At 37.8% G+C, this 19,678-nt stretch overlaps 1 protein-coding gene across 1 annotated transcript; it reads left to right on the top strand.

The window, feature by feature from the left end:
• Positions 1–14,805: 14,805 nt before the first annotated feature.
• Positions 14,806–15,765, top strand: LOC309840106 (olfactory receptor 51L1-like; the record flags this gene model as incomplete). Its single annotated transcript, XM_082682174.1, has 1 exon — positions 14,806–15,765. The coding sequence occupies one exon, from the start codon at positions 14,806–14,808 to the stop codon at positions 15,763–15,765; it is 960 nt and encodes a 319-aa protein (XP_082538300.1).
• Between the last annotated feature and the right edge of the window lie 3,913 nt (positions 15,766–19,678).

Below are 19,678 nucleotides of genomic sequence, written 5' to 3' on the forward strand. Positions count from 1 at the left end.
TCTGCTCAACGGAGAGCCTGCCTCCCCCTCTCTCTCTTCCTGCATCTCTGCCTACTTGTAATCTCTCTCTCTGTCAAATAAATAAATAAAATCTTACAAAAAAAGTGAGCTCTTACCATTTACATCAATGTGGATGGAATTATGCTGAGCCAAAGAAGTCAGTCAGATCAACACAGTCATCATATGGTTTTACTAATATGTGGACTATAAGAAACAGCACAAGTGATCACAAAGGAAGGGAGGGAAAACTGAGTGGAAAGTCATCAGAGAGGGAGGCAAACCATGTTTTAAACCAGGCTGATAACTATAGGAAAAAACAGGGTTGCTGAAGGGGAGTTCAGTAGGGGTTTGGGTAAGTGGATAATGGGCATTAGGGAGGGCACGTGATGTGATGAGCACTGAGTGTTATATGCAACTGATGAGCTATTGAACTCTACATCTGAAGCTGATGATGTGCCATATGTTGGGTCATTTAATTTAAATAAAAAAAGAAAAAATAAATTGTGCAATGGGATAGAGATAGAAAGAGTGAAAGTGAAAGTGCATGAGAAATGTGAATTTTTTTTTTTTTGGATTTCACCAGTTTTCTTTTTTTTTTTTAATTTTTTAGTTTTTATAAACATATACTTTTATCCCCAGGGGTACAGGTCTGTGAATCACCAGGTTTACACACTTCACAGCACTCACCAAAGCACATACCCTCCCCAATGTCCATAACCCCCTCCCCCCACCAACCCTCAGTTTGTTTTGTGAGATTAAGAGTCCCTTATGGTTTGTCTCCCTCCCAATCCCATCTTGTTTCATTGATTCTTCTCCTACCCACTTAAGCCCCATGTTGCATCACCACTTCCTCATATCAGGGAGATCATACACTGTTGGTGGGAATGCAAGCTGGTGCAACCACTCTGGAAAACAGCATGGAGGTTCCTCAAAATGTTGAAAAAAGTATAAGAAATGTGAATTTTTTTTAAAAAAGATTTTATTTACTTAGAGAGAGAGTGAGCGAGAGGGAGAGAGAGAATGTGACAAGCCAAGGGAGAGGCAGAGAAGCAAACTCCCCACTGAGCAGGGACCCAGATGCAGGACTCTATGCTACGAGTTGGGGATCATGACCTGAGCTGAAGGTAGATGCTTAACAGTCTGAGCCACCCAAGTGCCCAGAAACGTGAAACTCTTGATGAAGCCACAAACACAGATAAAAAGATATAAAAGTTTATTTTAGGACCAAAAAAAAAAAAAAAAAGGAAAGTATGTAAAAATGAGTTTTCTTGACGAGTATACAGAAACTGAATGGTAGGACAGGGTAAGATTGAGAGAGCTTTTGTCTGGTGATGATTTTTTACTCTGAGGTAAAAGCTCATATATGGTGGGTAAGTGCACTGCAAAATCATTAATTTGGAAGAGAAAGGCTCAGATGTGGACCAGCCCCTTTGAGGAATTTTTTTAAAAGGGATATTTTCAACCAACACCCATAATCAAATTAATGATGGTATTTTCCAATATTATGTACAGAATAGTCACCATCCAGTGTCTCACATGCAAAAATACAAATAAACTATTGTGTCATTAGGACAATTTATAAAAACATTTTAGAATGAGGGCTCTGGAGTCAGTGTGTGGAGACAAACCAGGTCTATCACTTGTCATCTGTCTAATGCTATACAAATCACTTAAACTTATATTGATTCGAGTTAAAATTTATATGGTTTAATACATGGAATGTTCTCAGAAAAACAACTGATTCTGAGTAAACATTTAGGAATGGCAAATTATTATATAACTTCCCAATAATCTGGTTTCCCTGTAGCCCTCTTGTGTCCCCGTTTATATCATGATTCAAAAATGTTATTCTCTAGACATTCCCTACTCCTTGACCCACACATCCAGCTGTTTTCATGTTCAAAAGAAAATATTCATCCCTAAGGATCTTGAAGGCCATATAATCACAGTAAGCAGAAATTTTGAGTATGAAACTTCAACAACAGGACAAGTAAATCACTGTAACTCAGTATTGATGCCCTCTCTGCCATACATATTCCAATCCCTGCTTCAATGGACACTGGTTTAAGGGTTATTTTTCCTCATCACAAGACTCCATAATTTTCAGGTGTCTATAATACAGGTGAGGCAGGCAGAATAGGGAAGTGCTGGATATTTTCAAGAGTAACAAAAAAACAGGGAACTGAGTCTGACACCTGACAGTTTGTGGTGATTAAGCAAACTTATGGTCGCTCTGTGGTTTCCCATAACCACAAGCATCCTGCTACTGTTGCTTAACTGCAGCATACATACACACAAAAAGCCAGCTAGCTCTCAAATGACAGAATGGCCCCTCCACTTGGGATGTGAGAAGATTCCTAGTAGGTTTTGTCTATATGTCTATATATGGAGTACCTGCAAGAGAAAGATTAGACTGTCTACACATAATTCCTAACATATATCATGAATAATATTAGGCGCAATTCCTAGAAATCCACTCCTATACCCAGAACCTCACATGAATATTTTGTTCCCAAATTATAAACACCCATAAACATCAGAGCTCAACGTCCAAATGGCACAACTCGAATTTTCTGAGTTTGCCCTCACTTCCTCATCTGGAGTGTGCACTTTCGTTTTTTGCAATAAAGCTTCTTCTGCTACACTTTATTCTGACTTGTTTTTTAATTCTTTTTCCAGCACAGTCAAGAACCCGGCATTGGCTGGCAGTTGAGGTCTCAGGTGTTGAGAATTCCCCTGCCTCTGGTATCAGTGGGTAGTGTAAAAGAGTGTCCAAGGAATAATGTCAGTTGTGCTCCTAAAAAGAAGAAAGTGTGTGTGTGGGGGTGGGTGGAGGCTGTTTATTATGGGACCAGTATGACTTTCAAAATATTGTACTATGGTGTTAAGAAATGAAACAAGTATAGTCAGCCAATCACAGTATGGGGTGGGAGAGGGGTCGGCCAATACAGAAGTGTGCAGAGCAAAGGAAAGGTCCTCAGGGGAAGTTTGGATGAATTTGTCTAGAGAGGGGACTGAATGGAGAGAAAGTCATAAAGTTGTCATAAAGCTATGGCACTAACTGGAAACATGTAAGGAAGAGAAGGAACCTCAGAGTGTGGATTATAACCACATTGCTGCATTCTTGCCTGCTGAGGTCAGAAGTAAATACAAATTGTGTCACAAGTGGAGAGTCAGGAGCAATGCAAGGAGCTGTTCCATTTCTGACACACTCAACAAGCTCACCTTGACATCATGCTGAATGAAATTCATGTTGGTGCAAATGAACTTCCCTTGGCTCATTCCCCAGCAAGCAGCATATCTTCACAAATTCTGGTATTTCAATCTCAAAGCCCTGCCCTATAATTTGGCAGTCCCTAAACTGTTTAGACTAATATCTTTAAAAAATCTGGGGGGAATTATTTTCTGTGAAAACAGTCTATCATACCATGTCTCACGCTATTGTCTCACAACTAGACTATTTCTTACTAAGTACTCCAAACCTAAGACTCATACACATTCTTCAGCTTACAAGTGGTATAACTATCTTCCCAATGGAAGATTTTTGGATTTTCCTACATTTAACTCTGGATATCGATACTTAGTACTTTCCTTCATTTATATGACACTGGTAATGTAGCAAATTACATATACATACATGTACATTAATGAAAATACATCTGTGGAAATATATTAGTAAAAGTTAGTAAAGCTCTCAGTTTCATGAGTAAGGAGATATTTACAGATATCATCTCAGTGCCTAGTAATAAGGAAACAAAATACTCCTGCAGTTGTCTGTCACTAAAGACAATTTCTACACATTTATTTGGATAGTGTCCTTGCTGAGGTAGACTAACTCAGAAATAATATATGCTCATATGATAAAATGTGATATGATACAAATAATTTCTACTTAAACATTTATAGACATTGTAATTTCACCATAGGCTAAAATTCCTTGCATCTTGGCTTACTTAAATCAGCAGAGGTTTCAAAATGTATGTTATTATTGATTTGCTTTATAAGAAAATCTGTGAAGAGTGATTTAAATTCATATTAGAGAAATTAAAGTACAAGGAGAATGAGAGGCATCCAATGCCAGGTAAGTCAGTAAGTTTAGATCATTTGTCTGACAATTTCCTAAGAAGACATTCAAAGATGGAACTGTGATGGTTTTTTGACTATTAAGCTATAAATAATCTCTCACTTTCCTAGACTATCAGTGAATGGCAAATTTCTTTAGTACTTGAGTACATTTTCTGTAGGACAATTATTATACTGAGGTGCTCAACTCCTGAAAAAGCTGGTTCTCAGTTGAAAGTATTAAATACAGCAGTGCATAGAGATTAGCAATTTGGAATGTACGTTTAATAGACAACATGTGAGGAGAGTGGACACATGATAAAGTTATAAGGCATTATAATTAGACCAATATTGCCAAGATCAAAATTGGGGTTGGAAAAATTAACAGAGGACCACATTTTTAAAAGTTGTTCTTGGACCAAACAGATCTGAATTTACAACTGAAACTCCCATCCCAACGAGAGAGTTCTGATTATTCATTAGTGCACATACTACCCTCTTGCACCACTCAACCACAAAGAAACATTAAGGAGTCAGTATTTTTGAAAAACATAGAGTTATAATAGTTGAGAAAAAGCCTCCATTTTTTTTTAATATTTTATTTTTTATAAACATATATTTTTATCCCCAGGGGTACAGGTCTGTGAATCACCAGGTTTACACACTTCACAGCACTCACCAAAGCACATACCCTCCTCAATCTCCATAATCCCACCCTCATCCCCCAAACCCCCTCCCCCCAGCAACCCTCAGTTTGTTTTGTGAGATTAAGAGTCACTTATGGTTTGTCTCCCTCCCAATCCCATCCTGTTTCATTGATTCTTCTCCTACCCACTTAAGCCCCCATGTTACATCACCACTTCCTCATATCAGGGAGATCATATGATAGTTGTCTTTCTCTGCTTGACTTATTTCGCTAAGCATGATACGCTCTAGTTCCATCCATGTTGTCGCAAATGGCAAGATTTCATTTCTTTTGATGGCTGCATAGTATTCCATTGTGTATATATACCACATCTTCTTGATCCATTCATCTGTTGATGAACATCTAGGTTCTTTCCATAGTTTGGCTATTGTGGACATTGCTACTATAAACATTCGGGTGCATGTGCCCCTTTGGATCACTACGTTTGTATCTTTAAGGTAAATACCCAATACTGCAATTGCTGGGTCATAGGGCAGTTCTATTTTCAACATTTTGAGGAACCTCCATGCTGTTTTCCAGAGTGGCTGCACCAGCTTGCATTCCCACCAACAGTGTAGGAGGGTTCCCCTTTCTCCGCATCTTCGCCAGCATCTGTCATTTCCTGACTTGTTGATTTTAGCCATTCTGACTGGAGGGAGGTGATATCTCATTGTGGTTTTGATTTGTATTTCCCTGATGCCGAGTGATATGGAGCACTTTTTCATGTGTCTGTTGGCCATCTGGATGTCTTCTTTGCAGAAATGTCTGTTCATGTCCTCTGCCCATTTCTTGATTGGATTATTTGTTCTTTGGGTGTGGAGTTTGCTAAGTTCCTTATAGATTCTGGACACTAGTCCTTTATCTGATATGTCGTTTGCAAATATCTTCTCCCATTCTGTCAGTTGTCTTTCGATTTTGTTAACTGTTTCCTTTGCTGTGCAAAAGCTTTTGTTCTTGATGAAATCCCAATAGTTCATTTTTGCCCTTGCTACCCTTGCCTTTGACGTTGTTCCTAGGAAGATGTTGCTGCAGCTGAGGTCGAGGAGGTTCCTGCCTGTGTTCTCCTCAAGGATTTTGATGGATTCCTTTCACACATTGAGGTCCTTCATCCATTTTGAGTCTATTTTCGTGTGTGGTGTAAGGAAATGGTCCAATTTCATTTTTCTGCATGTGGCTGTCCAATTTTCCCAGCACCATTTATTGAAGAGGCTGTCTTTTTTCCATTGGACATTCTTTCCTGCTTTGTCGAAGATTAGTTGACTGTAGAGTTGAGGGTCTATTTCTGGGCTCTCTATTCTGTTCCATTGATATATGTGTCTGTTTTTGTGCCAGTACCATGCTGTCTTGATGATGACAGCTTTGTAATAGAGCTTGAAGTCCGGAATTGTGATGCCACCAACGTTGCCTTTCTTTTTCAATATCCCTTTAGCTATTCGAGGTCTTTTCTGGTTCCATATAAATTTTAGAAATATTTGTTCCATTTCTTTGAAAAAGATGGATGGTACTTTGATAGGAATTGCATTAAATGTGTAGATTGCTTTAGGTAGCATAGACATTTTCACAATATTTATTCTTCCAATCCAGGAGCATGGAACATTTTTCCATTTCTTTGTGTCTTCCTCAATTTCTTTCATGATTACTTTATAGTTTTCTGAGTACAGATACTTAGCCTCTTTGGTTAGGTTTATTCCTAGGTATCTTATGGTTTTGGGTGCAATTGTAAATGGGATTGAATCCTTAAATTCTCTTTCTTCCTTCTTGCTGTTGGTGTAGAGAAATGCAACTGATTTCTGTGCATTGATTTTATATCCTGACACTTTACTGAATTCCTGTATAAGTTCTAGCAGTTTTGGAGTGGAGTCTTTTGGGTTTTCCACATATAGTATCATGTCATCTGTGAAGAGTGATAATTTGACTTCTTCTTTGCCGATTTGGATGCCTTTAATTTCCTTTTGTTGTCTGATTGCTGAGGCTAGGACCTCTAGTACTATGTTGAATAGCAGTGGTGATAATGGACATCCCTGCCGTGTTCCTGACCTTAGCGGAAAAGCTTTCAGTTTTTCTCCATTGAGAATGATATTTGCAGTGGGTTTTTCATAGATGGGTTTGATGATATTGAGGTATGTGCCCTCTATCCCTACACTTTGAAGAGTTTTGACCAGGAAGGGATGCTGTACTTTGTCAAATGCTTTTTCAGCATCTATTGAGAGTATCGTATGGTTCTTGTTCTTTCTTTTATTAATGTGTTGTATCACATTGACTGATTTGCGGATGTTGAACCAACCTTGCAGCCCTGGAATAAATCCCACTTGGTCGTGGTGTATAATCCTTTTAATGTACTGTTGAATCCTATTAGCTAGTATTTTGTTGAGTATTTTCACATCTGTGTTCATCAAGGATATTGGTCTATAGCTCTCTTTTTTGATGGGATCCTTGTCTAGTTTTGGGATCTAGGTGATGCTGGCCTCATAAAATGAGTTTGGAAGTTTTCCTTCCATTTCTATTTTTTGGAACATTTTCAGGAGAATAAGAATTAGTTCTTCTTTAAATGTTTGGTAGAATTCCCCCGGGAAGCCGTCTGGCCCTGGGCTTTTGTTTGTTTGGAGATTTTTCATGACTGTTTCAATCTCCTTACTGGTTATGGGTCTGTTCAGGCTTTCTATTTCTTCCTGGTTCAATTGTGGTAGTTTATATGTTTCTAGGAATGCATTCATTTCTTCCATATTGTCAAATTTATTGGCGTAGAGTTGCTCATAGTATGTTCTTATAATAGTTTGTATTTCTTTGGTGTTAGTTGTGATCTCTCCTCTTTCATTCATGATTTTATTTATTTGGGTCCTTTCTCTTTTCTTTTTGATAAGTCAGGCCAGGGTTTATCAATTTTATTAATTCTTTCAAAGAACCAGCTCCTAGTTTCGTTGATTTGTTCTATTGTTTTTTGTTTCTATTTCATTGATTTCTGCTCTGATCTTTATGATTTCTCTTCTCCTGGTGGGCTTAGGGTTTCTTTCTTGTTCTTTTTCCAGCTCCTTTATGTGTAGGGTTACATTATGTACCTGAGACCTTTCTTGTTTCTTGAGAAAGGCTTGTACCGCTATATATTTTCCTCTCAGGACTGCCTTTGTTGTGTCCCACAGATTTTGAACCGTTGTATTTTTATTATCATTTGTTCCCATGATTTTTTTCAATTCTTCTTTAATTTCCCGGTTGACCCATTCATTCTTTAGAAGGATGCTGTTTAGTCTCCATGTATTTGGGTTCTTTTCAAACTTCCTTTTGTGGTTGAGTTCTAGCTTTAGAGCATTGTGGTCTGAAAATATGCATGGAATGATCCCAATCTTTTGATACCGTTTGAGTTCTGATTTAAGACCGAGGATGTGAGCTATTCTGGAGAATGTTCCATGTGCACTAGAGAAGAATGTGTATTCTGTTGCTTTAGGATGAAATGTTCTGAATATATCTGTGATGTCCATCTGGTCCAGTGTGTCGTTTAAGGCCTTTATTTCCTTGCTGATCTTTTGCTTGGATGATCTGTCTATTTCAGTGAGGGGAGTGTTAAAGTCCCCTACTATTATTGTATTATTGTTGATGTGTTTCTTTGATTTTGTTATTAATTGGTTTGTATAGTTGGCTGCTCCCATGTTGGGGGCATAGATATTTAAAATTTTTAAATCTTCCTGTTGGACAGACCCTTTGAGTATGATATAGTGTCCTTCCTCATCTCTTATTATAGTCTTTGGCTTAAAATCTAATTGATCTGATATAAGGATTGCCACTCCTGCTTTCTTCTGATGTCCATTAGCATGGTAAATTCTTTTCCACCCCCTCACTTTAAATCTGGAGGTGTCTTCGGGCTTAAAATGAGTTTCTTGGAGGCGACATATAGATGGGTTTTGTTTATTTATCCATTTTGATACCCTGTGTCTTTTGACAGGGGCATTTAGCCCATTAACATTCAGGGTAACTATTGAGAGATATGAATTTAGTGCCATTGTATTGCCTGTAAGGTGACTGTTACTGTATATGGTCTCTTTTCCTTTCTGATCTACCACTTGTAGGCTCTCTCTTTGCTTAGAGGACCCCTTTCAATATTTCCTGTAGGGCTGGTTTGGTGTTTGCAAATTCTTTCAGTTTTTGTTTGTCCTAGAAGCTTTTAATCTCTCCTTCTATTTTCAATGATAGCCTAGCTGGATATAGTATTCTTGGCTGCATGTTAGCCTAGCTGGATATAGTATTCTTGGCTGCATGTTTTTCTCGTTTAGTGCTCTGAAAATATCATGCCAGCTCTTTCTGTCCTGCCAGGTCTCTGTGGATAAGTCAGCTGCCAATCTAATATTTTTACCATTGTATGTTACAGACTTCTTTTCCCGGGCTGCTTTCAAGATTTTCTCTTTGTCACTGAGACTTGTAAATTTTACTATTAGGTGACGGGGTGTGGGCCTATTCTTATTGATTTTGAGGGGCGTTCTCTGAACCTCCTGAATTTTGATGCTCGTTCCCTTTGCCATATTGGGGAAATTCTCCCCAATAATTCTCTCCATTATACCTTCTGCAACCCCTCTCTCTTTCTTCTTCTTCTGGAATCCCAATTATTCTAATGTTGTTTTGTTTTATGGTGTCACTTATCTCTCGAATGCTCCCATTGTGGTCCAGTAGCTGTTTGTCCCTCTTTTGCTCAGCTTCTTTATTCTCTGTCATTTGGTCTTCTATATCACTAATTCTTTCTTCTGCCTCATTTATCCTAGCAGTGAGAGCCTCCATTTTTGATTGCACCTCATTAATAGCTTTTTTGATTTCAACTTGGTTAGATTTTAGTTCTTTTATTTCTCCAGAAAGGGCTTTTATATCTCTCGAGAGGGTTTCTCTAATATCTTCCATGCCTTTTTCAAGCCCGGCTAGAACCTTGAGAATTGTCATTCTGAACTCTATATCTGACATATTACCAATGTCTGTATTGATTAGGTCCCTAGCCTTTGGTACTGCCTCTTGTTCATTTTTTTGTGTTGAATTTTTCCGTCTTGTCATTTTGTCCAGATAAGAGTATATGAAGGAGAAAGTAAAATACTAAAAGGGAGGCAATAACCCCAGGAAAATATGCTTTAACCAAATTAGAAGAGATCCCAAATTGTGAGGGGGGAGCAAGGGGATAAAATGAGGTTCAAAACGGAAGAAAGAAAAAAAAAAGAAAAAAGAAAAAAAAAAGAAAAGAATTTAAAAAACAAGAAAAATATAAAAAAAGAAAAAATATATATATTGGATAACTAGTTAAAAAAAGTTAAAAAAGAAAAAGGTAAAAGTTAAAAAAAAAATTTCCAGAAGGCGAGAAAAAAAAACAAAAAATGAAAAGAAAACAATTAAATTAACTGCAAGACTAAAAAAAATCACAGGGGAAAAGCCATGAGTTCCCTGCTTTGCTTAATCCACCTCTGGAATTCTGCTGCTCTCCTTGGTATTGAAACCGCACTCCTTGGTAGGTGAACTTGGTCTTGGCTGGATTTCTTGTTGATCTTCTGGGGGAGGCGCCTGTTGTAGTGATTCTCAAGTGTCTTTGCCCCAGGCAGAATTGTACCGCCCTTACCAGGGGCCGGGGTGAGTAATCCGCTCGGGTTTGCTTTTAGAAGCTTTTGTTCCTTGAGCGCTTTCCGTAGATCCGGAGGATGGGAATACAAATGGCGGCCTCCTGGTCTCCAGCCCGGAGGAGAACAGCGCCCAGTTACTTCTGTCTGCCTGACCTCTGGCCGCGCTCCGAGCTCACCGAGCCTGCGACCGGTTCAAGGTAACACCGAGCTGCGAGGTTACTGTCGGCTCTGTCTCTGTAGCCGGCTTTCCTGTTCCAATACCCGCAAGCTCTGCGACACTCAGACACCCCCAATCCTTCTGTGACCCTGCGGGACCTGAGGCCACGCTAACCCCGCGTGGGCTTCGCCCCGCTTTAGCCTCTGGAGCGATGTCCCTCAGCGGAACAGACTTTTAAAAGTCCTGATTTTGTGCTCCGTTGCTCCGCCGCTTGCCGGGAGCCGGCCCCTCCCCCTGGGGTCTATCTTCCCGTCGCTTTGGATTCACTTCTCCGCTGGTCCTATCTTTCAGAAAGTGGTTGTTTTTCTGTTTCCAGAATTGCTGTTCTTCTTATCTTCTATCTGGCGATGGATTTTCAGGTGTTTGCAATCTTTAGATAAACTAATCTAGCTGATCTTCGGCTAGCTGAAGTAGTCTCAGCCTGCTACTTCTCCGCCATCTTGACTCCTCCCCAAAAGCCTCCATTTTTAATCATAAAAAACATCCTAATCTTCTGCATCAAGAACTCTATGGCACAGGACCACACAAGCCAATCAGCTGAGTGATAACATTGGTTTTATTGTTTTATATCTGGTTTTAAATATAGATTTTATTTTATAGTGGTTTTAGGTTCACAGCAAAATTGAGTAAAAGGAACACACATTTCCATATACCCATTGTTGTATGATTTTGAGGGAAGCAGATCACATAACAGAATCTCATTTTTATGCAGTGTATAATAATAGTACTGAACTAATGTCACTTCCAGCTCTTATGGCACAAACTTAGGTCTATCCCCAGTTTAAGTACGTAACAAGGCCCTCTCATTGGCTATATTGAAACCAAACATCTTTACTGACCCATCATATTCTGGATACAAACTAATTATTCATCTCGTGTTGCACTACCTCGTTTGTTCCAGACATTGAGGCAGAAAGCATTAGAGAATCTCAATAGAATTCTTGCCCCTGTATTCCCAAACTGCCATCCCCTGCTGCAGCCTGAGTGCTGGGGAGAAACCACACTGAACTGGCAGCACTGACAGGGTTACACACACTGTGCTGCATTTATCCTGGGGTTTCCTGTCTCAAAGGATTGGAGGAAGACTTATCTGATCCTTCTTGCTCTGATAATTAGAATGGTCTCTAATGATAAGAGGTACTATTCTGCCAGGTATGTGAGGACTAGTGACAATGAAAGCAGGAGGTAAGAGGGAAACACAGAGGGGGACCTGAGAGACAAAAGAGAGGAGAGTGGACACCCAGAGTGTGAGGAGGAGAACCAAGAGACTGTTCTGGAAGGAAGAGGTTCTCAGTTCATCACAGGACATAATTTTCACCAAAATACCTTCATTGTTCATTCTCATTCTTATAGTATTCAGGCCAGCCTCAGTCAGACTTTTCAGATTGGAATTGCTTGAGATCCCCTAGATCTTTATGGTAGGTGGTGTCTATGTCCCTGGGCAGGATGTGATGTTTACATGGGGGTGACAATTTATTTTTCTGACATGAGAGAATGGAGATTCCACAGTGATTGAGATTGTATCAGATCACCTTCAAAGACTCCAAGAATCCCAAATATCAGTGCTTTTGATATGACATTAATTGTGACTCACAAATGTAAACCCCAAATTATAACTCCTTTCAGCCTTTGAGTTTATAAACTAAGTCCTCAAACACCATCCTCCTCTTCTGAGGAATGGTAGAAGACATCACAAGGCCATGTGAATGAAGTTTACATTACAGGATCAGAAGTAGTAGGAGTTGGGTAGTCAAAATGAAGCCATGTCAAAATACAAGGAGTTGTGGGATAATAGGCAAGGCAGATCGTAGTGAATACATGGAATATGGTGCATATTTGTTGTTGTGGCTACTTCAGAATACTAACATGGCTGCTCAGATTCCAAGCTCATGGTAGTCCCAAATCTCATTGCTTTTCTTCAAGAGACTTCCCATTTTATCCTGAAATGTATCTTTTTTTTTCTCAAATTGGCAATGAATAGAATGAAAAGTATATAAGTAAAGCTATCAAAATTACCAGAAGAATTTGGGGGTAGAGTAAAAGAGCATGAAGCAGTTTGTACCTATGGCAATACTGAATTTTTCACTAGATGGCACAGAGATGAATCTGATATCTTTCACTTCACTCAGCTGACCTAGGTCACTTTTGTGAGATGCCCACTCAGGGGTTTCCTCTCTGGAAGGATACTCCAGAGTCTCCTCATATCTTACTTCCTTCCATTACACTTCAAAGAAATATTGTTGTTGTCATTGTTGTCTTCATCATTATTACCATTATTTTATGTTCAAAATATTATGTCATTATGTTTTTTATATGTAAGGCTCTAGGCTATGTATTTCACCCACAGGATCTCCTTTATTCTGAAGCACAATTCTGTCAAATTGTTTTTATCTACAATTCACAGATGAGGCTACTTTGCTACAGGGGAAAATCAGCAATTTGTCCCACTTAAAAAGTGAGGAAGCCTTGGAACCAGAATATTCCTGTTGTGGATAGGTTTGTGGAAGCAGAGAGAGAGTCTGAATAAAGGGAATGGTGGACAGTTGTTTCCTAAAACCTCAATAGAAAGTCATGGAGATGATAAAGCTGCTTCAGACTGGCCTCCAGCTCAGGTATCTTCCAGTTTTAAATTAAACTTCAAGTTCACCTTTTCGTGGCAGAAGGAGAGAACCCCTATAAAATTGGAGAAATGGTCTGGCTGACCAAGGAGTGAGGTAAAAAGAAGCCATATTTCTATGTTTGGATTAGGGATGAGATATTGGAAAATAATCAACATAAAAAAGAAATAATACTGGAAAATCTGGGCATTGAAGGTAATGAGTTCAAGTGTAGAAAGGAAGAAAGTAAGGTAAAGGAGACAAGCCCAGGGCAAGAGAAGAAGGACTTGTGGTGGTAATAAGCCAGGCAGATTCAAGAAAATAGGACCATAGGCACCAGGTATACAATATGTGAGCAGTATTCAATTGTAATGTGAGTAGTCAGAGAGATTGAATCTATCTCTGACATTTGCTTATTTGCTTTCTAGATTACGGGTCTTCCATTTCCTAGAAAATTGTGATTATTAACTATTCCAGTCAAAATTGCTGAATTCAGTTTTTATCTTTGTGGAGCTAGAGAAGATTGAAAGAGATTTGACGTTCCTAAAGGATGAAAGTAGAGTTTACATGATAGGAAGAGACAAGCATATTTTTTTTTTTACAACGGCAAGTAATCTGTCTTCTGGATTATAAATTCTCAATAGAGTATTTTGTTAAGCAGGAATTCTTGGCAAGTGATGGGAAAGTGAGATGTTGAGAGGTGGCTGATCTTTCTTGCTTCAGAGATGTTTTTCTTGACCACAGAAGAAGTATAGGCATCTATTGTGGGGGAAATAAATGTTCTCATTTGTTCTGAGTAGGAAATATTTCATTTCAAGATCAGGTGTTTTTCTGAACATTATCATTTCTTTTCCTAATCTTATTTTCTCTTGTTTTTGCTTTGAATCATGACTTACTACTCTGTCTTTCCTTATAGCACCTATTTTTCTTTTTATTTTTTTCTTGTAGAAGGTGCCAGTTCTCTAAATGACTGATAAGATCTGAAATTCCATATTTAATTATTATATTTTTTAAATTCAAAATTATTTTAATTAAGTCTATTTTAACCCATACTTAGCTTCTGGCAATGTTAGTCTAAGACCAGGCCTATTCCTTCAATTTATAACTGGGGATATGTTAGTAAACCTGCTTATGTTCACAAGGACTGCTGACCCATACTTGCCCAAATCTTGTAAAGGTACCTGCATGGTGTTCTAGTATTCCTGAAAATCTATGTTCTTAGGCAGAATAAGACATTATATGTAAATCACTGAAGAAGTTATTAAAAAAAGAGTAATGTTAAAATAAATAGCCCTCACCAAGGTAATTCTGGAAGAAAACTATAAAATGAAAGTTGTAATTTAGAACTCTTTTCTATACACTGCTCCTCATAGTGTATTTAGAAGAAGATTGTCCATATTTAGACAGGATGTCAATGGATCTGCATCTGAGAGGCAGGAAGAAAAGTCCTTGTGTTTGTAAAGTAGATATTTTACGTAACTTGCCATGCTCAGCAATGCAATGAAGAAAGAGCAAGAAATGTGGGGATGAATGGAAGAGTGTTTACAGAAAGCACTGAAGTTTCACTGTTTTGTTTTGCTTTCCAGGCTCAGATGCTGATCTCATCATTGCCCGCCCCACTGGAGTGGGATCCTGAAACTGGGTGGTGATTTAACAGCGAGCTCCATGGCAAACATAAACTCCAGTAATACCCTGTCCTCCACATTCTATCTCACAGGTATCCCCGGCTATGAGGAATTTCACCACTGGATATCCATCCCATTCTGTGTCCTCTACCTTGTTGGAATAATGGGCAACTGCACCATCCTGCATATTGTTCGGACGGACCCCAGGCTCCACGAGCCCATGTACTACTTCCTGGCCATGCTCTCCCTCACTGACATGGGCATGTCCATGCCCACAATGATATCACTCTTCAGGGTGTTGTGGTCCATTTCCAGGGAAATCCAGTTCAATATCTGTGTGGTCCAAATGTTTCTTATTCACACTTTCTCCTTCACAGAATCATCTGTGCTCTTGGCCATGGCCTTTGACCGCTATGTGGCTATCTGCCACCCTCTACGATATGCTACCATTCTCACACCAAGACTTATTGCTAAAATTGGAATTGCAGCTCTGCTTAGGAGTGCCTTTGCCATGATTCCACTTCTGGCCCGGCTGGCCTTCTTTCCTTTCTGCCACTCCCACACCCTTTCTCATTCCTATTGTCTACACCAGGACATGATTCGCCTTGCCTGTGCTGACACCATGTTTAATATTATATATGGGTTGCTTCTGGTCATTGTGCTGTGGGGCATGGACTCTCTGGGTATTTTTGTGTCTTATATGTGCATCCTTCAGTCAATATTAAGAATTGCATCACGTGAGGGGAGGCTTAAGGCTCTCAACACATGTGCATCCCACATCTGTGTTGTACTCATCCTTTACGTGCCTATGATTGGGCTCTCTATCGTCCATCGTTTTGCCAAACACTCTTCCCCACTCATCCATATCTTCATGGCTCACGTCTACTTATTGGTCCCACCTGTGCTCAATCCAATCATCTATAGTGTGAAGACGAAACAGATCCGCCAAGGAATCCTCCATCTGCTTTTCCCCACAAAAGTCAGTTCTACTGTGATGTAGGCATGTCCTCAAGGCAATGAAGGTTTCAATCTAAATGATTTAAATACATACTTATTTATGTGCTCTAGATATGTTGTCATCATAATTGCCAACAAAAGAGTAAAGAACAGAAATAGAGTCAACAGAGTATGTTGAGAAGTGGTTATAGTAGAGTTGGTGTCCATTGGGACTATACAGCTTAACAGGTACTTCATAAATTCCCTTTAAATATAAATGTATTGGAGTGGAGTGCCATAGAAATCATTTCCATCTATTCCCTTCCATTTCTAATTCTAATCTTTTCCAGGGTGATTTATCTGTTAATTCTTCATTAAATATATTAAATCCATGTATCTTTGCTTCCTGATACTCTGCATTTGTCAGGGAATTTACTATTCCCTTTCTTGTAATATCAGTGTCTCTGGATATCTACTTTTCCTTCTTTCTTAACAATGAGAAAAATCTTATCTTGACCTAAAGGCATTTTAGAGCTCAAAACAGAAGTTAGAAATCCTAGCAATGTATCCACATCATATTTCAAAAGTTTATATTTATGTTATACCCTACTAAGGATATTTAGTTTCCCCTGGAATAGAAAAGTACAATATGCATATTTTTCTCTTGCTCAATTTTTAGAAATAATTTTAATTTTATAAAAATTGAGATCCTGTCATTACTTAAATACTTCAGATATTATGATGTGAAGTCTATGATTATAATCCATTGGGTTAAATGCATCTTAATAATTAAGGCCATACTATTTATTTAAATGTAAAAAATATTATCTTTGGTATCCTTGGCTATGAGGAATTTCACTCATGTAGCAATATAATTCATTGGGGTGTAGCTACTTATAAATTTGTGGTAGCTGGAAACAGCTAAAGATGAAGGTCTCACAATTTTATCTAGAACTGTTTTCAACACACAAAACTATCTCTCCTTGTGATTCTGAAATTATCTGGCACCTGGCTGTGCATAGGGTTGTATAAAAATACTTGCAAATGAGTGCTGTGAAGTGTGTAAACCTGGTGATTCACAGACCTGTACCCCTGGGGATAAAAATATATGTTTATAAAAATACTTGCAAATGCAACTAAATTTTCTTAGCTGGTACAGTTAAAATTGTGCAAAGCAAAAAATAAACAAAGGGGACAAATAAAACTTTAAAAACGTGTTATGGTTCCCAGTATTTATGTAATAATTAGTAATATATTTTACATATCTTGTTCTACCTAGTATAGCAACTGTGCTTCAAAGAGCTTGCTGCCTGTAGGCATGAATATTATGCTTAGCATAAAAGTGACATTAAATAATTATTGAATATATAAATGATGAAAGGAATGAATCAATTATTGAAAAAGAATGACTAGTTTGGATATAAAAAAGTCTTGAAGGAAAAGATTTGACATGTCATGAACCTACATGTCACATAATAAAAGAGAATTTACTAACTTAAAATCAGGATTTCAAATTTCAGGCATATGGAGTATATCTACAACTTATATCTGCTATCTGGTTTTAATTCAACTATGATGTTTCCACCATATTATCCTATTTCTTGATTCTAATTCTAATTACCCTTCTCCTTTTAGCACATTCACTTCAAGTAAGGGACATCAACTAAAAATAAGAAAGATGTATAAACATCATAATTAGATAATATTTGGTATAATAAATAATTAAATAAAATTGATAGGAAAAGTAAAAATGTTGAGAATGATCATGGTATACATTGTATAAGTAGTATTTAACTATTGATAATCATTTTTATTTTTATTTTTTTAAATATTTTATTTATTTATTTGACAGACATTGATCACAAGTAGGCAGAGAGGCAGACAGAGAGAGGGGGAAGCAAAGTCCCTGATGAACAGAGAGCCTGATGCCATGTGGGGCTCCATCCCAGGACCCTGAGATCATGACCTGAGCTGAAGGCAGAGGCTTTAATCCACTGAGCCACCCAGCCTTCCCTAATAATCATTTTTAAAATAAGAACTTCAAATATAAAATATGTATTTTTTAATATTTTATTTATTTATTTGACAGAGAGAGAGAGAGAGCAAGCACAAGCAGGGGGAGCAGCAGAGGGAGAAACAGACTTCCCACTGAAGGGAACCCAATGCCGGACTGGATCCCAGGACCTCAGGATTATGACCTGAGCTGAAGGCAGAAACTGAGCTAACTGAGCCATCCAAGAACCCTACAAAATATATTTTCAACCTGTGATGTTGAAGATACCTTTCCTAGCATCTATGCTTCAAAAAAAACCCCCAATGTTGTATTAGGCTTTGTTGTTGTTGTTCACAGAAATATGTTTAAGCTACTTACTGCACCTTAGATTTTGCATTTTCATACAAATAAAGCTATTTTAAAGGAATACCTGCATAGGTAATGCAATATTTGGACACACAAATTATTATTTCCTATGTTACATTAAATTTATTACTATAATTGCATTATAATCATAACATATTTTATCAAAAACATTTAGAAAACCACATATTTTTAAATTAAGATCATTTTTCCCAAAGAATATCATTGCTGAGGAGATGAGTGATTGAATATCTGAATGGATGAATGAATGGATGAATGAATGACAAGTTAGTACTATGAGTTGAGAACAGAAAGATCTTGTTCTGGAACCTTACTGAAGGCAAGCGTTCAGTCTTCTGGCAAGCAGTTGGTGCTCGAAAAACAGGAGGTCTCTTGTTCTTGCCTAGAACTATAATAATATGACTGAAACATCTTTCTCATTTGTATATGGATTTATAAATCAGGAGGCACTCTTACTCATATTACCTTGCTTGACAAAGTCATGAGTGTCTTTTGAAAACATTCTCTGCCATCTTGCAAAATGTGTAAGTGATCCAGAAACCCAAATCATAATTCATTTTTGTATACGAATCCCCAATCACTGGGCAAAATGCAATGCAATTGTTTTCATAATGTCAAACGTTATCTTTTAGGTTATACCTTAATCCTCTTGATACTGCAGAAGACTTCTTGTTGCAAAACACAATGGCAAGAAAAAATAATAGCAGAGATCACTATCCCCTTTGTCATTAAAGTGTCCAGTATTGTCTTCTACACAAAGCATTACCACGAAATACTTCATTATCCCACTTAGTAATTCAGTTATCCAATCCGGTATCTCAAATAATAAAAACATAATTCAGTCAAAAATGTACAGTGTGGAAATGATCTGACTACACTTAGAGTCTGGAAATAGCCACATGCATTAATAAGGAGAATGATAACAATATAAATATTTTGAAGGCACTCCATCAACTACTTCAACTACTAGACCATGTATATGTTTATATTATGTTCATGATACTCATTTTTATTGTCTGATGCCAGGGAAAATTTTAACTCTTTTATTAATCAACGGGTGGACATTTTATATGGGATAAAAGGTATTACATTCCAGGAATTTTGCCAGATAGATTTATAGATGATAACGTTTGTCCCAGGTAATATAGAATGCAATTAGCAAGAAGGTTTGGGGTGTGAAAAGCTACACTAGGAAAATTACATGTGCTTTTTTATTTAAAGAGCTAAATGAATCCAGTGAACATAATCCTGCTGGTTTGCTGTGATTTTTTTTTTTTTTTTGAGAATTTCGTTGACAAAATTTCATCCCCATTAACCAGAATGTTAAGTGATGTGACAGATTAATGCAGTTTTAGCAACCTGACCCAAGATGGGGCAATTAGCCTGACTTTCTCCTTCCTGAGTCATCAGTACTCAAATTCTTTGCATGTCATGCCACTCCTCAGATCCTGCTTTTTTGTTTACTTAACCCAATCAAAATAACTTTCTATTGTGTGTAAAAATATCTTTATTGCAACAAAGTATTGAAGGAGATATGAAACAAACAAGCTAAGTGAAAGAGTAAAGGAAGGAAGTATTTAAAGAATATGCCCTATACAAT

Source organism: Mustela nivalis (genome assembly GCF_964662115.1).
Source record: "Mustela nivalis genome assembly, chromosome: 9".
In the NCBI taxonomy this organism is placed as follows: Eukaryota; Metazoa; Chordata; class Mammalia; order Carnivora; family Mustelidae; genus Mustela; species Mustela nivalis.